The sequence below is a fragment of the Carcharhinus amblyrhynchos genome, chromosome 4 (genome assembly GCF_965287045.1).
Source record: "Carcharhinus amblyrhynchos chromosome 4, sCarAmb.v2.hapA, whole genome shotgun sequence".
Classification (NCBI taxonomy): Eukaryota; Metazoa; Chordata; class Chondrichthyes; order Carcharhiniformes; family Carcharhinidae; genus Carcharhinus; species Carcharhinus amblyrhynchos.
The window spans coordinates 116,050,106-116,072,299 of NC_137327.1; the positions used below are offsets into that span (position 1 = coordinate 116,050,106).

General features: G+C 43.9%; 1 protein-coding gene and 1 pseudogene across 1 annotated transcript in view; one reads left to right on the plus strand and one right to left on the minus strand.

The window, feature by feature from the left end:
* Positions 1-4,814: 4,814 nt before the first annotated feature.
* LOC145342461 (calmodulin-alpha-like) lies at positions 4,815-5,397 on the minus strand (annotated as a pseudogene).
* Positions 5,398-9,065: 3,668 nt separating this feature from the next.
* The window catches only part of LOC145342314 (transmembrane 9 superfamily member 2-like), a 77,273-nt gene continuing 64,144 nt past the window's right edge, over positions 9,066-22,194 (plus strand). Inside the window, exons 1-2 of the mRNA XM_080187790.1 lie at positions 9,066-9,314; positions 15,894-15,961. Of these exons, the coding sequence (XP_080043916.1) occupies positions 9,105-9,314; positions 15,894-15,961 (278 nt within the window). The 5' untranslated portion in view covers positions 9,066-9,104. The remainder of the gene's footprint in view (positions 9,315-15,893; positions 15,962-22,194) is intronic.

Below are 22,194 nucleotides of genomic sequence, written 5' to 3' on the forward strand. Positions count from 1 at the left end.
ATGTCCCATGAATGTTTAAGAAAAAAAGGCCATTTGGCCCTTCAAATCTGCTCCGACATTCAATGTGATCGTGGCTGATCCTCCATCTCAACACCATATCCAGCGCTCTCCCCAAACCCCTTGATACTCATCTGTTTCTTTCCTAAAAACATTGTGATTTGGCCTCCCAAAGCCTTCTGTGGTGGAGATTTCCACAGGTTCAACAAGCTCTGAGTGAAGAAATTTCTCCTCGTCTCAGTCCGAAATGGCATACCCATATCCTTGTCCTAGACCCTCCCCCAGCCAGAAGAAACAACATTCCCACATCCAGTTTCTCCCACATCGTAAGAATTTTATACATTTCAATTCGATTTCCTCTCATTTTCTAAATTCTAGAGAATCCAGGCCCAGTCGACTCAAACTCTCTGCATACAACAATCCTGCCATCCCAGGAATCAGTCCGGTAAATCTTAGCTGTACTCCCTCTACGGTAAGTATATCCTTTCTTAGATAAGGAGACCAAAACTGCACACACAATCCTCCAGATGTAGTCTCCACCAAGTCCTGTACAGCTGCAGTAGACATCCTTGCACCTGTACTCAAGACCTCTTGCAATGAAGGCCAGTATACCAATTTGCAAAAACAGAAAATGCTGGAAAATCTCAGCAGGTCTGATAACAACATTTAGACTGTAAACATTGGCTCTTTCTCTCTCTATAGATGCTTTCTTATTGGCTGTTTTTGTTTCAGATTTCAGCATCCGCAGTATTTTGCTTTTATATCATTTGTCTTCCTAAGTGCTTGCTGTAGCTGCAGACTCCTATTTATTGACTGCAGCTTAGCCTTCAACACTATTATTCCACGAAACTCGTCTCTAAATTCTGTGGCCTGGGCCTTGGCAACTCCCTTTGTGACTGGATCCTGAACTTCCTAACTCATAGACCACAATCAGTAAGGATAGGCAACAACACTTCCTCCATGATCATCCTCAACACTGGTGCCCCACATGGCTGTGTTCTCAGCCCTCAACTATACTCCTTATACACCTATGACTGTGTGGCCAAAGTCCCCTCCAATTCGATTTTCAAGTTTGCTGCCGATGCCACCATAGCGGGTCAGATCTCAAACAATGACGAGAGAGTCGGGAATGAGATAGAGAATCTGGTGAATGGTGAGGCAACAATAATCTCTTGCTCAATGTCAACAAAACAAAGGAGATTGTCATCGACTTCAGGAAGTGTAAAGGAGAACATGCCCCTGTCTACAGCAGTGGAGATGAAGTAGAAAGGTCCAGAGCTTCAAGTTTTTAGGTGTCCAGATCACCAACAATCTGTCCTGGTCCCAATGCTGACACTATAGTTAAAAAAGCCCACCAACACCTCTACTTTCTCAGAAGATTAAGGAAATTTGGTATGTCAGCTACAACTCTCACCAACTTTTAGAGACACACCATAGAAAGTATTCTTTTTGGTTGTATTACACCTTGGTATGGCTCCTGCTCTGTCCAAAACCGCAAAGAACTACAAAAGGTCGTGAATGTAGCTCAATCCATCATGCAAACCAGCCTCTCATCCATTGACTCTATCTACATTTCCTGCTGCCTCGGCAAAGCAGCCAATAAAATTAAGGACCCCATGCTCTCCGGACATTCTCTCTACCACCTTCTTTCTTTGGGAATAAGATATAAAAATCTGAGATCACATACCAACTGACTCAAGAACAGCTTCTTCCCTACTGCTGTCAGATTTTTGAATGGACTTATCTTGCATTCAGTTGATCTTTCTCTACACCCTAGCTATGACTTTAATACTAGATTCTGCACTGTCTTGTTTCCTTCTCTATGAACGGTATGTTTTGTCTGATAGCATGCAAGAAACAATACTTTTCACTATGTTAATACATGTGACAATAATAAGACATCATATGCTTGCTTTCAGTGACTGGCATACAAGGACATCAAGATCCCTTTGTACATCAACATTTCACAATCTATCACCATTTAAATAAGATTCAGCCATTCTCTTTCTCAATCCAAATTGGGCAACATCACATTTATCTACGTATTTGCCCACTCACTCAAGTCGTTCAAATCATCTTGAAGCCTCTTAACATCCTCCTCACCACTCACATTTCCACCAAGTTTCGTGTCGTCAACAAACTTAGAAATATTACCTTTGGTTCCCTCATCAAAATTATTGATATAGTGAGTTGTCAGGGTCCCAGCACTGATCCCTGAGGGACTCCAATGGTCACTGCCCGCCATTGTGGAAAAGACAGTGGATGGAAGGCTGGTTTGCATGATGGACTGGGATACATTCACAACCCCTTTGTAATTTCTTGCCGTCTTGGTCATAGCAGGAGTTATACCAAGCTGTGGTACATCCGGAAAGGATGTTTTCTACGGTGCCTCTGTAAAAATTGGTGAGCTTTGTAGTGGGCAATCTCCTTTGTTTTGTTGACATTGAGGGAGAGATTATGGTTGCCGCACAAGTTAATCAGATTCTCTATCTCATTCCTGTACTCTGTCTCGTCATTGTTTGAGATCCGAACCACTACATTGGCGTCGTCATCAAACTTCAAAATCGAATTGGAGGGGAATTTAGCCGCACAGTCACAGGTGTATAAGGAGTATAGAAGGGGACCGAGAACACAGCCTTGTGGGACACTAGTGCTGAGGATGATCATGGATGAGGTATTAATTGCCTATCCTGTGGTCTGTGAGTTAGGAAGTTCAGGATCCAGTCGCAAAGGGAGTTGCCGAGGCCCAGGCCACAGAGTTTGGAGGTGAGTTCTTGAGAATAATAGTGTTGAAGGCTGAGCTATAATCAATAAATAGAGTCTGACAGCAACTTGAGTTGGAGCTGGTTTAAATATAATTGTATAATTTGGATCCATTGTTGGGCTCCTCAGCCAGCTTTAATGGAATTGAACTGTCGTTTTTCTTCATGCATTCTGTCCTGCCTGCTTCATTCTGCACAATGTCTACTTGTGACACTAATAAATAAACTTTCAACTTTAAAACTTTAAACAATGTGGAAAATTGCCCAAGTATGTCCTGTGCACAAAAAACAGGACAAATCCAACCTGGCCATTTAACATCCCATCAGTCAGCCTTCGATTATTAGTGAAGTGATGGAAGGGGTCATCAACAGTGCTATCAAGGAGCACCTACTCAGCAATAACCTGCTCAGTGAAGCTCAGTTTGGGTTTTGCCAGGGTCACTCAGCTCCTGGCTTCATTACAGCCTTGGTTCAAACATGAGCTGAATTCAGAGGTGAAGTGAGAGTGACTGCCCTTAACATCAAGGCTGCATTCAACCGAGTGTGGCATCAAGGAGCCCTAGCAAAACTAGAATGGGTATCAGGGGACAAATACTCACTGGTTGGAGTCAAACCTGGCACAAACAAGATGATTGTGATGGTTGGAGGTCTATCATCCTAGCTCCAGGATGTCACTGCAGGAATTCCTCAGGATAGTATCCCAGGCACAACCATCTTCAGCTGCTTCATCAATGACCTTCCCTCCATCATAAGGTTAGAAGTGGGGATGTTCACCAATGACTACATGATGTTCAGCACCATTCATGACTCCTCAGATACTGAAGCAGTCCATGACCAAATGCAGCAAGATCTGGACAATATCCAGGCTTGGCTGATATGTGGCAGGTAACATTTGCGTCACAGGAGTGCCAGGCAATGACCATCACCAACAAGAGAGGTTGTAACCACTGCCCATTGACATTCAATTCACTACCATCATTGTTTCCCATACAATCAACATCCTGGGAGTTACCATTGACCAGAAGATGAACTGGACCAGCCAAATAAATACTGTGGTTATGGGAAATGAAGTTAAGAAGGAGAACTTAATGAGATAATGTAGAATAATCTTAACGCCACGAAAAAGCAGCTAGGAAATAAGAACAAATTCAGTGATGAGTTGAATCAGGAGATTAAGAGTTTAAAGAAGGAAGCCTGGTAATGAGAAATTAACTGAAGACACAAAACATTAAATTAACAGTGGAATCAGCAATTCAGACAGAAAAAGAAACTGAGATTACATCCCATAACAAGATTGCTCCCCAAAGAGCTTCCCCCCCAGAACAAGAATGCTGAAATGGTCACCTGAATGGAAAAATACAAGGACCAAATGGTAGAATTGTCAAAGGAAAAGATGCTGAATTGAAATGCTGGAAAGAGAAGAAACTTTAACACATGGCCTCAGTACCAGAAAGTTCCACAATCATTTGTTCACATGTGACCGAGTGAGATTGTGAAAGAACTGTTGGAACGTATGACTTTGTTGTATTGTGATGGTATGTGTCTTTGTGCATTATAGTTTTACTGGAAAAGAAACATACAATTTGGAATGGATTTCAGGCATGTCAGTGCCAAAGCAGATTTCAGAAAGAACTAAGTGGCTAAACAAAATTTTGGAAGAGCACAGTAAGAAAACAAGAATGCTTCCTTGTATGGAACAGCAAATACAAAAAGGTTTAGTATACGAGTACCTGGATGATACACCTGTTTTGCTGTAGTGTAATGCTGAGAAATTTTAGGCTCTGTCCTTACTCCATGCAGAGTAATAACTCTGCATTTAAACAGCAATGCAATACATACTGATATCATCAGCCATTTCCTCACAGCAGCATACCCAGACGATCCCTCATTAAACCACAAGTCCTTGCATAGCTTTGAATGTGTAGAAGAGCTTGGATGCACTTCAAGATAAAGCCACGTGCAACTTTTGTTACACCAAAGTCTTGTCTCAAATGTGAAAGAAAATAATGACAAGAGGATATTGAAGGAAAATAACATGGACTCTAACTCTACCCACTATACAAGCATATGTTTTAGACAGTTGGGGCAAGAGAGAAACATTACAGAAATGACAAACAAAGGAAAGGCAAATAAACAATGCTTTTTTACAAGAAAATTAAAAGGTTTTCTGTACAAGATCTTCATTTTGCAGTTATCTTCATAGTTCACTTGACCATCACCATCAATATCTGCTTCTCTGATCATTTCATCAACTTCCTGATCTGTCGATTTTTCTCCAAGGTTTGTCATTACATGATGAAGTTCTGCAGCACTGATTTAACCATTACCATCCTTATCAAACAGTCAGAATGCTTCTCTGATTTTTTTCCTCACTATCTGTATCTTTCATTTTTCTTGCCATCATTGTCAGAAATTCTGGAAAGTCAATTGTTCCATTTCCATCAGCATCAACCTCATTGATCGTATCTTGTAGTTCCGCCTCAGTTGGGTTCTAGCCTAGTGATCTCATAACTGTTCCAAGTTCCTTTGTTGTTATGGTATCATCCCCATCTTTGTCAAAGAGTGGAAAGGTCTCTTTGAATTCAGCAATTTGCTCTTCTGTTAGTTGATCAGCCATTTTTTGCAGCGTTTTGAATTGGTTGCCGAGTGGCCCACTCGCAGCTGAACTCCTCTCCGCCTTGCTCACCAGAGCAAGGATTAATGTGGGACAGGAGAGTGGCACCAGCCATGGAGCGATGTATGTAGTCAAATGGTCAGGGAACAATCTAGAACTGAACTTAGCAAGCAGTAAGGCCATATTTGGAACTGGTTGAAGCTTACCAGTGAAAGTTTAAATACACAAACCTTAAGATCTCATCAGTAATCACCACTGCATCATAAATAAACCATGTCAAGTAGATAATCTGAAACTACGGTCATGGATCAATTTAGATCCCCAGAATTATTGTCTCTGAGACCGGACCACTGTTGTATCGAGTAGACATGGAGGTACTCTGCTTGTATTCATACAGTCCTTTGTGAGTATTTATGATGACGTATTTCCTGGATGACACCTCAGGCTCCAGTTGGAGGTTGATGTGGCTCAGATCCAATTTGGAAAATATATGACCCCCAGCCAGTTTTGTATACAAGTCTTCTATGCTTGGCATAGCATATCTGTCCAAATGAGAAGGTCTGCTGACCATCAGCAGTTTCTGGGGTACAGGATGCTAGCGCTCCTGGTTCCATGGAGCCTGTTTGTCAGAACATAAGAACATAAGAAATAGGAGCAGGAGTAGGCCATCTAGCCCTTCGAGCCTGCCCCGCCATTCAATAACATCATGGCTGATCTGTCGTGGCTCAGTTCCACTTTCCCGCCCTCTCCCCATAACCCTTAATCCCCTCTCTTATCAAGAACCCATCAACCCGCTTCTTAAAAATATTTAGCGAGATAGCCTCCACCACTTCAACAGGCAGAGAATTCCAGAGATTCACCACCCTTTGAGTGAAGAAGTTCCTCCTCAACTCCGTTCTAAACTGCCTCCCCTTTATCTTGAGGCTGTGCCCCCTAGTCCTACTGTCTTTTTTGAGCGGGAAGAGTCTCTCCACCTCTATCCTATCCATCCCATTCATCATCTTATACGTCTCAATGAGATCTCCCCTCATTCTTCTAAACTCTAACGAGTACAAGCCTAGTTTATTCAGCCTCTCCTCATAGCTCAATCCCCTCAACTCCGGTATCAGCCTAGTAAACCTCCTCTGCACTCCCTCCAGGGCCAAAATATCCTTGCGCAGGTGCGGCGCCCAAAACTGCACACAGTACTCCAGCTGCGGCCTCACCAATGCCCTATACAGCTGCAGCAAGACCTCCCTACTTTTATATTCAATCCCCCTCGCTATGAAGGCCAGCATCCCATTCGCCTTCCTGACCACCTGCTGCACCTGCAAGCTGGGTTTTTGCGACTCATGCACAAGGACCTCGAGGTCCCTCTGCACCGTCGCCTGCTGCAGTTTTTCGCCACGTAAGTAATAGTCCTTCCTACCATTCTTCCTACCAAAGTGGACCACCTCACACTTGCCAACATTAAATTCCATTTGCCATTTCCTGGCCCATTCGCCCAGCCTATCTAGATCCTTCTGCAGACTCTCCGCACCCTCCGCACAATTTGCCGTTCCCCCAATCTTGGTGTCATCAGCAAATTTCGACACCCTGCACTCGGTTCCCTCCTCCAGATCATCTATATGAATGGTAAATAGCTGAGGCCCCAGCACCGACCCCGGGGCACCCCACTAGTCACCAACCGCCAATCCGAATAGCACCCATTGACCCCCACTCTCTGCCTCCTATTTGACAACCAATCCTCTATCCACGCTAACACCCTACCCCCAACTCCACGTCCCCTGACCTTCTGCAATAACCTCTTGTGAGGTACCTTGTCAAACGCCTTCTGAAAATCCAGAAAGACCACATCCACCGGCTCTCCTCTATCCACTGCCCTAGACACATCCTCATAGAACTCCAGTAAATTTGTCAGACACAACTTCCCTTTAATGAAACCGTGTTGCATCTGCCCTATCAAGCAATTCCCTTCAAGATGCCTCGCAATTTCCTCCTTAATGACGGATTCTAACATTTTACCTACCACAGGCGTTAAACTAACCGGCCTATAATTCCCCGCCTTTTGCCTGGCACCCTTCTTAAACAACGGCGTAACATTAGCCGTTTTCCAATCTTCCGGCACTTCCCCGGAATCCAGCGACGTCTGGAAAATAACCACCAAGGCATCCACTATAACCTCCGCCATTTCTTTCAGAACCCTCGGATGCATTCCATCCAATCCTGGGGACTTGTCCACAATCAGCCCCTCCAGTCTGTCGAGCACCGCCTCTCTAGTAACAGTAATGTCATTAAGACCCTCCAGTCCTACCACCTTTCCATCGCTAACACCTGGCAAATTATTCACGTCCTCCTCCGTGAAGACAGAAACAAAAAAGTTATTCAAGACCTTAGCCATATCCCCATCCCCTACCACTAGGTCCCCTTTCTCATCCTCTAAAGGACCAACGTTCACCCTAGCCAGCCTCTTCCTTTTTATATATTTATAAAAACTCTTGCTATCCTTTTTTATATTAAGTGCTAGCCCAGCTTCATAGCTTCTCCTACCCTCCTTTATCAACTTCTTTGTCAATCTTTGTTGACATTTAAACCTTTCCCAATCCTCTTCTCGCCCACTGCTCTTAGCTACTCTAGATTCCTCCGCTTTTAATTTAACACTTTCCTTCACCTCCTTCGTTATCCACGGCTTATTACCTCTCCTCCTACTGTCCTTTTTGACCATCGGAATAAATTTCTGCTGAGCACCAAGAAAGATCTCCTTAAAGATCCTCCACTGCTCCTCAGCAGACCTACCTTCCAACGCGCTCCCCCAGTCCACATTCGCCAATTCTTCTCTCATCCTACCATACTCCCCTCTATTCAAACAAAGGACGCGTGTCCGGGAACCCACTTTCTCCTCCTCCATCTGCAACAGAAACTCCACCATGCAATGATCACTCTCTCCAAGAGGATCCTTCACCGCAAGGGTGTCCATTCACTCAGGCTCGGATGCAATGGAGCCCAGTTGCCAGGGAGCCCCATTGCAATGGTCTTGGTTGCCAATGAGCCTGGTTGTCATGAGCCCGGTTGCCATGGCGGTTGATTGTGAAATGTCCTGGTTGTCAGGGAGCTCTGTTGCTATGGGTGTGATTGCCATAAGCCCAGTTACCAGGCAGCCTGGTTGCCTGGGGCCAACTTGCTATGGGTCTTGTTGCCAGGGAGGCCAGTTGCTACAGGCTTGATTGCCAGGAAACCTGGTTGCCATGAGCCCGGTTGCCAGGTGAGCCCAGTTGTCATGAGCCCAGATGCTATGAGCTGGTTGCCAGGGACCCTGGTTGTCATGAGGCCGATTGCCATGAGCCCAGTTGCTAGGGAGTCTGGTTGCTATGGGTCCAGATGCCAGGGAGCCCGGTTGCCAGTGAGCCCAGTTGCCATGAGCCGAGTTGCCATGAGCCCAGCTGCCAGTGAACCCGGATGCTATGAGCCCAGTTGCTGGGAGCCCAGTTGCTAGGGAGGTCGGTTGCCAGGGAGCCCGGTTGCTTTGGGCCCAGTTGCCAAGGAGCCCAGTTGCCGACGAGCCCCGCTGCTATGAGCCCGGTTGCAGGGAACCCGGTTGCTATGGGCCCAGTTGCCAGGGAGCCCGGTTGCTATGAGTCCAGTTGCTAAGGAGCCCAGTTGCCAGGGAGCCCGGTTGCTATGGGCCCAGTTGCTATGGCGCCGGCAGGGGGCGGGTCTGGCCGCACCCTCCCACAAGGCCCTGCTCCCGCTCCATGTCGGCACCAAGAGCGCGCTCAGGCCTAGGCCGCCTTAGGGCCCGGCCCAGCTACAACCCGAGCCCCAGGACCAGGCCCGGCCTCAATCCCGGACTGCGGGCTCTGCTGCTCACCGTCCTGCTCCTACCCCTTGCCTCCGCCTTCTACCTGCCCGGCCTGGCGCCCGTTAGCTTCTGCCCCAAAGACGCGGAGACCGAGACTTGCAAGGTAAGAACCCGGGGAGAGAGGGGAACAGAGCCCGGGGAGAGAGGGGAACAGAGCCCGGGGAGAGAGAGAGAGAGCAGAGCCCGAGGAGAGAGCAGAGACAGACAGGGCCAGGGGAGAGAGAGAGTAGAGACAGGGCCCAGTGAGAGAGTAGGGACAGGGCCCTTTGACGGGGGGCGGGGAGAGAGAGAGGAAGAGTGGAGACAGAAATAGGGCCTGGGGTGTGAGAGAGAGACAGCGCCTTGTCGGGGAGACAGCTTTTGAAACCAGACATTTCTTGGGAATCTGCGTTGGGGGTGTGGGGAGGGGGGGGCAGATGTAAGGTTGGGGAGGGGTGAAATGGGGAGGTGGGCAAGGGCGGCTGGGGGCAGTTGGTGGGGTGGGCTGGACTGGGGGCAACAGGTGTGGGGAGGGTGGTGGGGTGTTTTTCATAGTCATACCAGATCAATTGCTGTTACAGATAATGTTGCCAACAGCCAAAATGTAGATGAGGAACAGAAAGGAGTCAAACTTGTGTACTGGGAACACCAGAGGTAACAGTGAGGGAGCTGGAAGAGAGGGCATTGCAGGCAATATTCTGGTTATGATGGCATCGGTAAGAATGGAACCAGGTGATAGTTCCATTTAGCTGGTGGCAGAAGGCGGTGTGGGTCAAAACTGTAGATAGTTTGAGAATGTTAATGAGGGAATCTTTACCCCCCTCACAATCAGAATGTCACTTGTGAGTTTGATAGCCATTTTAGTATTACGGCAGGGCCAGAAACATGTTTAGAAAGATTTAAACGTGGAGTTCCAAAAAAGATGGACAAAGATTAGGGAGGTCAGAAGAAAAACCTAAGTGCTGGTAAGACTCAGCAGGTTTGGAGAAAAACTGAAAAGGAGTGATCTTCGGATGGACATTTACTGTTGTTTCTGTCTCCAGCGATACTGCTGCACCTGCTGAATATTCCCAGCCATCTGTTTTTATTTCAGATCTCCAGCATCTGTGGTATTTTGCTTTCTTTGAAGAAAGGTTGGAAGGTTTGCAGGATGTTGGGGAGAGAGGGCTGATAATAACAGATTTGAAAGAGGGGGTAAGACCTGAAGTGAGATTTCAGCTAATTAGAAACTAACTAGTTGATTTGAAATTCTTTTTCTTTTAAGCAGTTCCAATTAAGTAGATTTTAAAAATGGAAGCATTATTTTGATTTCAGTTAATATCATTGTAAGGCTGTGTGGACATTCCTTTTGTGATACAAAAAAGCAATCCATTGTCTGAGTGCAGAACAATACAATAGTGTGCTATTCTGTTTCTTAAGTGCAAAAGACCTCCTTCATTAAAAGACTAAAATGCAGATTTCCCCTCTGCAAAGGGACCTTAGATTGGAAGGTAAAGTTGCAGTCACTTTGACTGTAAGACAGAGAAGCAGAATTAGGCCACTCAGTCCAACGAGCCTGCTGTGCCATTCAATCTTGGCTGATATCTTTCTCATCCCCATCCTCTTGCCTTTTCCCCGTAACCTCTGATCCCCTTATCAATCAAGAAGCTATCCATTTCTGTCTTAAAGACATTCAATGCTCTGGCCTCCACAAATTCACCACGCTGTGGCTGAAAACATACCTCTTCGTCTCTGTTTTAAAGCATCGTCCCTTCAGCCTGAGATTGTGCTGTCTGGTTCCAGTTTTTCGTACGAGTGGAAATATCCTCTCCACATCGACTCTATCCAGGCCTCGCAGTATCCTGTCGCTTCTAAACGCCAATGAGTACAGACCCAGAGTCCTCCACCGTTCCTCATATGACAAGCTCTTCATTCCAGGGATCGTTCTTGTGAGCTTCCTCTAGAATCTTTTCAAGGCCAGCATATCCTTCCTTAGATATGGGGCCCAAAACTACTCGCAGTACTCCAAATGGGGTCTGACCAGAGTCTTATACAGCCTCAGAAGTACATCCCTGGTCTTATATTCTAGCCCTCTCTACATGAATGCTAACATTGCATTTGCCTTCCTATCTGTCGACTGAACCTGCACATTAACCTTAAGAGAATCTTGAACAATGGCTCCCAAGTCCCTTTGTCTTTCTGATTTCCTAAGCATTTCCCCATTTAGAAAATAGTCCATGCCTCCATTCCTCCTCAAGTGCATAACCTCACAATTTTCCACATTGTATTCCATCTACCACTTATCTGCCCAAGTCCTTTTCTGCAGCTCCCCTGTTTCCTCAATACTATCTCTCTCTCTCTCTTCCCACCCACATGTTTGTATCATTTGCAAACTTAGCAACAGTGCCTTCAGTTCCTTCCTCCAAATTCCACTGAGGCTAGGGGAGAAAAAAAACAGAGGGCATGAGTTAAGGGTGAAAGGAGAAAAGTTTAAAGGGAATATTAGGGGGGGCTTCTTCACGCAAAGAGTGGTGGGAGTATGGAATAAGCTGCCGGATAAAGTGGTAAATACGGGGTCACTTTTAACATTTAAGAAAAGCTTGGACAGGTTCATGGATGAGAAGGATGTGGAGGGATATAGTCCAAGTGCAGGTCAGTGGGACTAGGCAAAAAATGGTTCGGCACAGACAAGAAGGGCCAAAAGGCCTGTTTCTGAGCTGTAATTTTCTATGGTTCCAAATCATTAACGTATATTGTGAGAAGTTGTGGTCCCAGCACTCACCCCTGTGGCATACCACTAGTCACCAGCTGCCATTCTGAAAAATACCCCTTTGTCCACACTCTGCCTTTTGCCAGTCAGCCAATCTTCTATCCATGGCAGGATCTTACCCTTAACACCATGGGTGCTTAATTTCTGTAACAGTCTTTTATGCAGCACCTTGTCAAAGGCCTTCTGGAAATCTAAATGAATCACGTCCACTGGTTCTCCTTCATCTAACTTCCTTGCTACCTCCTCAAAGAACTCGTTTGTCAGACAGGACCTCCCCTTGACAAAGCCATGCTGATGTATTGGTGATTTTCCAGTATTGTATAGACTGAAAGGGTTACAGTGAATTGGAGGGTAGCTAATGTATTTCCACTTTTTTGCCTCTCCCTCCTTTTTCAAACAGGGAATTATAGACTGGTTAGCCTGACATCGGTGGTGGGAAAAATGCTGGAATCAATTATCAAGAATATAATAACTGAGCATTTGGAAAATGGTTATGGGATTGGTTCCAGTCAGTAAGGATTCACTAAAGGGAAATTATGCTTGACAAATCTTCAGAATGTTCTAAGGATGTGATCAATAGAGAGGACAAGGATGAACCAACGTATGTGTGTATCCGGGCTTTCAAAAGGCTTTTGACAAGTCCCACATGAGAATAGTGAGCAAGATTAAATCTCATGGTATTGGAGGTAATATATTGATGTGGATAGAAAACTGGCTGGCAGACGGGAAGCAGAGAGCGAGAACGAGTCCTTTTCAGAATGGCAGACAGTGACTAGTGGGATACTTCAGGGTTCAGTGATGGGACCCTGGCTATTCGCAATATACATTAATAATTTGGACAAGGAATTGAATGCAATATCTCCAAATGTGTACATGACACTGGCTAGGTGGCAATGTATGCTGTGAGGAGGATGCTAAGAAGTTGCAGGGGGACTTGGACAGTGTGGCTGAATGAGCAAATACTTGGCAAATGCAATATCATGTGGATAAATGTGAGTTTATCCACTTTAGCAAAAACAGGAAGGAAAATCATTATCTGAATAGTGGCAGTAGAGAAAAAGAGGAAGTGCAGTGTGACTTCGGAGTCACTGAAGGTTGGCATGCAGATACAGCAGATAGTGAGGAAAACTAATGGCATAATGGCCTTCATAGCAAGAGAATTTGAGTATGAGTAATTTTGTCTTGCTGCAGCTACACAGGGTCTTGATGAGGCCACACCTTGAGTAATGTGTGCAGTTTTGGTCTCCTAGTCTGAGGAAGGACGTTCTTGCTATTGAGGGAGTCCAGTGAAGGTTCACCAGACTGATTCCTGGAATGGCAAGACTAACATATGAAGAGAGACTGGATCAATTGGGCTTGTCCCCAGTGGAATTTAGAGGAATGAGATAGGATCGCATAGACACACATAAAATGTTGATGGGACTGGATAGGTTAGATGCAGAAAGAATGTTCCCAGTGTTGAGGAAGTGCAGAACTCTAGGTCATAGTCTAAGAATAAGGGGTCAGCCATTCAGATGAAATGAGGAAGAACTTCTTCACTCAGAGTTGTGAACCTGTAGAATTCTCAACAAAAAGCTGCTGGGGTTAGTTCATTAGATATATTCAAGAGAGAGCTGGATATGGCCTTTGTGGTTAAAGGGATCAAGGGGTGAGGAGAGAAAGCTGTGGGATGCTGAAAGTCCATGATCACGTTGCATGGTTGTGCAGGCTGAAAGGGCTGAATGGCCCACTCCTGCACTTATTTTCTGTGTTATTCTCTCTGCTTCCTGTGCCAAACAGGGGGATCACAAGCAAGGGGCAAATGTGCTGGCTGATGTTGGCCAGACTCCCCAGGGAAAAGTCTTGCATTTTGGGATCTTCTCTTGAACCATATGGGATGAGTGTATTGCACAATGTAGCCTCAAGCACCCATGTGGATTCCTTCATAGCCCTCAAGATCACAGTATTTACACTGCAGATTGCACCTTTTTCATTAACTGAAAGAGTTCCTCTTTTATGCCACCTTCTTTACCTTTGGTCATATTGTGTATTTGGCATGAGTGCAAGCTGGTAGAAGGATCTCCCAGTCGATTTGCTCCTGGCCATGGCTAAGCCAACTGTTTGAGAGACATGGTAAGTAGCCGTTTGCTGCTCTTTCAGTCATTGCACCTGATGATCTTGCGGTGCCCTGCCGGTATGCTTGAAAACATCACTGGACATAAGCAGCACAGTGACACAGTGGTTAGCACTACTGCCTCACAGCACCAGGGATCCGGGTTTGATTCCTGGCTCGGGTTGCTCACTGTGTGGAGTTTGCACTTTCTCCCCGTGTCTACGTGGGTTTCCTCGGGGTGCTCTGGTTTCCACCCACATTCCGAAAGATGTGCTGGTTAGGTGCTTTGGGTAAGTTCTCCCTCTGTATCTGAACAGGTGCCAGAGTGTGGCAACTGGGGAATTTCACAGTAATTTCATTGCAGTGTTAATGCAAGTCTACTTGTGATACTAAATAATAGACTTTGGACCATTTCTATTCAATGTTTAATCAAGCTGTATGATCAATAAACAATGTGGGGAGGGCAGGTATGTAAAATTTACCATTGTGATTTTGTACTTCTCTTGTCATGAGTCTGGTGACCTTTTGAATGTAGAGCCAGAGAGTTTTGATTGTTGAATGCCATGATAGAGAAACAATTTCTTAAATGTTCCAGTATGTTTTTCTCTACCCAATCTGAATGGCACAGGAAATTTGACAATCATTAACCAATATTTTATTAGCCTAAAGTGCATCCTTGTATTTCTGCTTCCTGGAAAACCAATTCAAGTAATTTATTTTACAAAAGGCTTGTAGGCGGGAGTAAAGGCAGTACACATTTAAAGCTGTGCTTTCAATGGCTCTTATAAGGTCCACGGTAAATTATATTTCGGGTAAACTAGAAGAAAGCTTTGGACTATACAAATAGGAAATCATTTGGGGTAGAGATAGTTGAGGGTGTTTTGGACAGTGGTTTCTTGGTCATTAGTAGATTCTTAGTTCCAGACTTTTTTTATTGAATTGAAATTCCACCATCTGCCATGGTGGGATTCGAATCCAGATCCCCAGAACATTAGCTGAGTTTCTGGATTAATAGTCTAGTGATAATACCAGTATGCTATCGCCTTCCCTTTGGTTACTAATCTTCTTGCTAGTTGAAACAATTTCTCCTGAATTACTTTATCAAAACCCTTCATGAAGGGTTGAGCTTGCACTGAAATATTTATCACAACAGTTTTATCTCTCACTGTTTTAGACATCTTATCTGTTGTTAAAATGCCGGTTTCAAAAGTATTGTAGCATGCACATGGTAGCACACAGTCTTTGAATATAACATTTTTGGTATTTACAGTAGAAACAGAATGCATTCAGGAAATGTTTACTTTCTTTATTGGCAACAAGTTGAAAGAATAAAGCATTTTACCAGAAATGTGCATATTATATCATGCAGCCTTAACTTTGTGGAGTTGTTCCAGTATAACAGAGCATGCAGCCTTGCCAATGTTGGTTGTAACTTGACCGACTCATTGAGTTGCAAGGCCACTCCCTCATTGTTTGCACCAGGGTAATCTGCAAAGAGAAATATATCTTCTTGCAACAATTTAGTTTCTATTTGCTGAACAATATCCTGTATGCTGTTAAGTTTTTGAGGAAACCCATGAAAGAATCATTATAATGTTATGTCTTGATGCATTTGGAGCTTTATAATTAATTCAATAAAATTGTTCTCAAGGTTATTTACATCAATAAATTTACAGATGCTCTCTAGCATGTGTGCAAAAAAGTGTGGGGTGAATTCTAATACCTTTAGTAAATTGACAGCTTTGCTTAGTGGAAAACTTGGACACTTCAATAAATTTTTCATGTTTTTAATATAGCAATGAAGTTACAGTTTAAAAGTTTATTTGAAATGCAAATACTTAAGTTTTTTTTCTATTTTTCAGTCAAACATTGAAGTATTTGTAAACAGATTGGACTCTGTGGAATCTGTCCTACCATATGAATATGATGCGTAAGTATATTTAAGAATTACCAGTTAATTATTGTTATAATAGCTGAAGTCTGATAGAGGAAGGTGATTTTTGGAAAGGGGAACAAAAGGGAAAATGGAGAAAAACTGCAGAAAGCTGCAACACAAAAGGGGTACTTGTGTGCAAAACACAAAGCCAGCAGACAGGTGCAGCAGGTGATTGGGTAGGCTAAATGAATATTGGCTCTTATTTCAACGGGGTTGGAGTATCAGAGCAGGGAACTTTGCAACGGTATAAGATTCTGGTGAGACCACAACTGGAGGACTGAGCAGTTTTGATCCCCTTATCTTAAGGAAAGATATTATTTCATTGGAGGCAGTTCAGAGAAGTTCACTAGGATGATCCACAGTATGGAGGGATTGCTTAATGGAGAAAGGTTAAACAGGTTGGGCCTCTACTTATTGTAATTTAGAAGGATGAAGGGTGATCTCACAGAAACATCCAGGATTCTTAAAGGGCTTGACAGGGAAATGCTGAGAGGATGTTTCCCCTAATGAGAGTGTAGGGCCAGAGGAGACACTTCCAGAATTAAGAACATAAGAAATAGGAGCAGGAGTAGGCCATCTAGCCCTTCGAGCCTGCCCTGCCATTCAATAAGATCATGGCTGATCTGTCGTGGCTCAGTTCCGCATTCCCGCCCTCTCCCCATAACCCTTAATCCCCTTGCTTATCAAAAACCCATCAACCCGTGTCTTTAAAATATTTAGTGAGGCAGCCTCCATCACTTCAACGGGCACAGAATTCCAGAGATTCACCACCCTTTGAGTGAAGAAGTTCCTCCTCAACTCCGTTCTAACCCCCCCCCCCCCATCTTGAGGCTGTGCCCCCTAATCCTACTGTCCTTTCTGAGCGGGAAGAGTCTCTCCACCTCTATCCTATCCATCCCATTCATCATCTTATACGTCTCAATGAGATCTCCCCTCATTCTTCTAAACTCTAACGAGTACAAGCCTAGTTTATTCAGTCTCTCCTCATAGCTCAACCCCCTCAACTCCGGTATCAGCCTAGTAAACCTCCTCTGCACTCCCTCCAAGGCCAAAATATCCTTGCGTAAGTGCGGCGACCAAAACTGCACACAGTACTCCAGCTGCGGCCTCACCAGTGCCCTATACAGCTGCAGCAAGACCTCCCTACTTTTATATTCAATCCCCCTCGCTATGAAGGCCAGCATCCCATTAGCCTTCCTGACCACCTGCTGCACCTGCAGGCTGGGTTTTTGCGACTCATGCACAAGGACCCCGAGGTCCCTCTGCACGGGGTAACAATTTAAGACTGAGATAAGGAAGTTCTTCTGTGAGGGTTGAGTCTTTGGAACTTGTTGCCACAGAAAGCTTTGGGGGCAGAATCCTGGTGTATATTTAAGATTGAGCTAGATAGATTTCTGATCAGGAAGGGAATCAAAGGTTCTGGGGAAAGGGCAGGAAAATGGACATGAGGAATGTTGAATCAGTCACGATCCTATTGAAAAGCAGAGCAGGTTTGAGGGGTCAAATGGCCTGCTCCTATTCTTATTTCTAATGGTCTTATGACTCCTTTTAGGAAGGATGAAGTTAGAAATAAAGCAACCAGGGTAATACAATTCATCAAAGCAGAATGATAAGTTACTAAGAGGGAGAAATTGGGGATTGGTGCTGAGTCCGTGGATGAACTATGGAAAATGTTCTTGTTGACAATATGTTTGAAGCACTAGAAAATTCTGCCGTTGGGGATGAGTCCAGAAAACAAAATGAGTGCTGAAACCTGAATTGCAGTCATGTGGGATTTTAGTTTTTTGACAACAGGTGCAGGAACTTGCAATGGCAAGGGCTACCGTTGCTAACTGATAAGTGAAAGTCACATTGGAAGGAACATTGGAGATAAAGTTATAAAGTTGCTAATTTTAAGGTTAAAATAAAGATAAAGCAAATGATAAAACAACTGAGAAATTGGAGTTCTCTATTACGGAGGAATGGCATGAAAAGTAAAACGGGAATTTTTTCAGACCACTTAAGCGGTTTATCCCAGAAACAAATTGAGCAATAAATAGCGTAAAAAGGAGGAAGATGAGGTACATCAAAATCTAAAATGTACATGGATGATCAGGAACACTCCACTCAGAAGCCAATATCTCAATGCGATGCAAAGAGAAAACATTAAAGGATAGATCCTTGTCTGAGAAGGGTAAAAATAGAATACAAAGTCTGAGGACACGTACCAACAGAGAACAGCTTCTTCCCTGCTGCCATCAGACTTTTGAATGGACCTATCTTGCATTAAGTTGATCTTTACCTACACCCTAGCTGTGATTGTAACACTACATTCTGCACCCTCTTTTCCTTCTCTATGAACAGTATACTTTGTCTGAGAAGTGTGCAAGAAACGACACTTTTGTTCACTCTATGCCAATGCATGTGACAGTAATAAATCAAATTTAAAAATCAAAGGCATGTTGGTCCAACAGCACTGAAAACTGTGGAGAGAAGTGATAGAATTACTAAAGCATTGCTATTGACACGGAAGAAATACTGGAAAAAAGAATGCAAGCACTAGAAACCCATGGGAAATCTGTACATAAGATTTAGGAAGCTGGAGGTAATGGTGCTTTTAAAGTTTATTTATTAGTCACAAGTAAGGCTTACATTAAGCTTGCAAAAAAGTTACTGTGAAATGCCTCAAGTTGCCACAGTCCGCTGCCTGTTTGGGTCAATGCACCTGACCAGCACCTCTTTCAGAATGTGGGAGGAAATTGGAGCATCTGGAGGAAACCCATGCAGACACGGGGAGAACATGCAAACTCCACACAGACAGTGACCCAAGCCAGGAATCAAACCCAGGTCCCTGACACTGTGAAAGAGCAGTGCTAACCACTGTGCTACGGTGTCGCCCCATGAAATGACATTGGAGTTACATATTTGCAGTGGACCGCAGTACAATTCCATTTTCTCAGTGTTCTTGACATTGTACAATTTTTGGTGATTTTCCATGTGTTCAATGGTTGATGATTCAATCTGTGAAAATATAATCAAAAGAGTATTGTCCTTTATGAAAAATATTGATTCGTTATTCCATTAAAGTTCATTTGTTTTCTTGTCCTGTATTTTGATAAAATTAATGTTTTTATTTTGGGGCAGGACGGTGGCATAGTGGTTAGCACTGTTGCCTCAAAGCACCAGGGACCAGTGTTTAATTCTGGTCTCGGGTCACTGTCTGTGTGGAGTTTGCACATTCTCCCTGTCTGCGTGGCTTTCCTCCAGATGCTTCGGTTTCCTCCCACAGTCCAAAGATGTGCAGGTTAGGTGGATTGGTCATAATAAATCACGTCTTGGTGTCAGGGGACTAGCAAGTAAATACATGGGGTTATAGGGATACAGCCTGTTGTTGGTGCAGGCTTGATGGGCCGAATGGCTTCCTGCACAGAACTGATTCTATAATTATTTGAGTTTTACACATGCTGTTCAATCTGTTCAAACCAATAGTCGGATGAATTTGTCTCAAATTTTTGCCTCGTAATTGAGCCAAATCCTTAGACATAAATGTTTATTGAAACTTGTTTCTTGGAAATTTCTCTTCCCAAATGGAGAATATTACATTTTTCATCCATGTTTATTTGGGGGTTCTGCCGCATGTTTCCACAAAATAAATTTCATAGCATTTCATTTCATGAACCTTTTTGAAGTTAGATTCTAAGAGGGACAGGATTTAGTTTAAATGTGAACCGTAGAGAATTTTATGTTACTTTTTATAAGTCACTTTTACTCACTAATGGCTGTTTTTAACTTGATGAAATTGAAACTTTTGAAATCACAAAGTCTTTCATGAAGAAATCTTCAGTTTGACAATCATAATTTGATTCTGCAGTACTATCTGTGTCAACGTTAAAGTATAATGTTTCTGTGAACTGCCATAATTTAAATGTGCGATTGGCGTATTTTGTGTTGGATGCTATAGAGTAGTACAGGGATCTATACTAGGATCCCAACTGTTCACGTTATATATTAATGATGTGGAAGAGGAAACTGAACGTAATTTCTCCAAATTTCCAGATTATACAAAATTGGGTGGGAGGGTGAGCTGTGGGGAGGATGCAGAGATGCTTCAGGGACGGCATGGTGGCACAGTGGTTAACACTGTTGCCTCACAGTCCAGGGACCTGGGTTCAATTACTGCCTCAGGTGACTGTCTCTGTGGAATTTGCACATTCTCTCCATGTCTGTGTGGGTTTCCTCCCAGGTGCTCCAGTTTCGTCCCATACTCCAAAGATAGGTGGATTGGCCATGCTAAATTGATCCTTGGTGCCATTAGCCAAGTAAATATGTGGAGTTATGGTGATAGGGCCTGGGTAGGATTGTGGTCAGTGCAGACTTGATGGGCCAAATGGCCTCCTTCCGCACTGCAGGGATTCTATAATTCAGCGCAATTTGGACAGGCTGTGTGTGAGTATCTGCATGACAGATGCAGTGAGGTTTATCCATTTTGGTGGCAACAATAGGAAGAAAGATTATTACTTGAATGAGTGTAAATTGAGAGAAGTGGAAACTCAGTGAGACCTTGGTGTCCTCATGCATCACTCACTGAAAGTAAGCATGTAGGTACAGGAGGCAGGAAAGAGGGCAAATGTTATGTTGACCTTCACAATGAGATGATGTGAGGATAGGGATGTTTTGTTGCAATTGTATAGGGTGTTGGTGAGGCCACACCTTAAGTATTGTGTGCAGCTTTGGTGTTATGAGGATTTCCTTGCTACAAAAAGAAAATTTGGAGTTCAAAGTCTAATAGTGATCATGAAACCATTGCCAATTGTTGTGAAAATTCGTTTGGTTCACTAATATCCTGTAGGAAAGGAAATCTGCCATGTTTACCTAATGTGGCCTGCAGGTGACACCAGACTCTCAGCGACATGTTTGACTCTTAACTGCTCTCTGAATAGGCTAAGCAAGCCATTCATCAAGGATAATTAGGGATGTGCAGCAAAAGCTGGCATTGCCACAGGCACCTTTGACTCATTAAATAATTGAAATAGGACAGATGCATTTGTGACAGATGAATAGGTGAGAGCAAGGTAAAGCAAGTTTTTATTTCCTGTTGATTCCCTCACCACCTGCCACAGACCCAGTTGAACAGCTTTGTCCTTCAGGACTTGGTCAGTAATGGTGCTACTGAGCCACTCTTGCTGATGGACATTGAAATCCTCCAGGGCCAGGAACATGGGTTCAATTCCCAGTTTGGGTCACTGTCTGTACAGAGTTTGCATGTTCTCCCCATGTCTGCATGGGTTTCCTCTTGGGTGCTCTGGTTTCCTCCCACAGTCCAAAGATGTGAGAGTTAAGTTGATTGGCTGTGTTAAATTACCTTTACTGTCAGAGGGATTAGCAGATTAAATACTTTGATTTACAGGGATAGGGCCTGGGTGGGATTGTTGCCGTTGCAGACTCCATGGGCCAAATGGCCTTCTGTACTGTTGGGATTCTATGTTGGCTAAACAGCCAGAGTACATTGTGTGGCTTGCCATCCTTTTGATTGCTCCAAGTGCTGTTCAACAGTAAGAAGTCTCACAACACCAGGTTAAAGTCCAACAGGTTTATTTGGTAGCACAAGCTTTTGTAGCACTATTCCTTCATCAAGTGACTCATCTGATGAAGGAGCAGTGCTACAAAAGCTTGTTTAGCCAAATAAACCTGTTGGACTTCAGTGGTGTTGTAAGTCTTACTGTGCCCACCTCGGTCCAATGCCTGCTGTTGAACTTGGAGGAATACTGATTACCACTGTCCAATCAGCAGGAGGATTTCTTGCCCATGTTTGACTTAAATTATTGAAGATGGAGTCTCCACAAATTGTGGAGTTGTTTAACTGTCCCTTAATCCCTTTCCTTTGAGGCCTGACACTTGCTATTCTACCGGGCACACCTCATTTGAGTATACGCCATTTGTTTCTTCACTTGTCCCATTTGTATCAGGAAATAGTTTACTATTTAATCCATCCTGCTGTCCACTCTATTAAGACCTTTTTTCTTTCTTCTCTCTCTCCAGCACCCAACGCCCGCTCAAAATGTATTACATCTTTAACTTTTCAAGTCTGCTATCTTATATTAGAAATGTTTCTCTTTTCACCCAATTCTGCCTGGCCTTCCGAGTATTTCCAGCATTTTCTGGCTTTATTTCCACTTTCTGTCACCATCTATATTTAGATTTGGCATTCCACATACTGTTAGCAGGTTTGTTTATCTATCGTACTATGG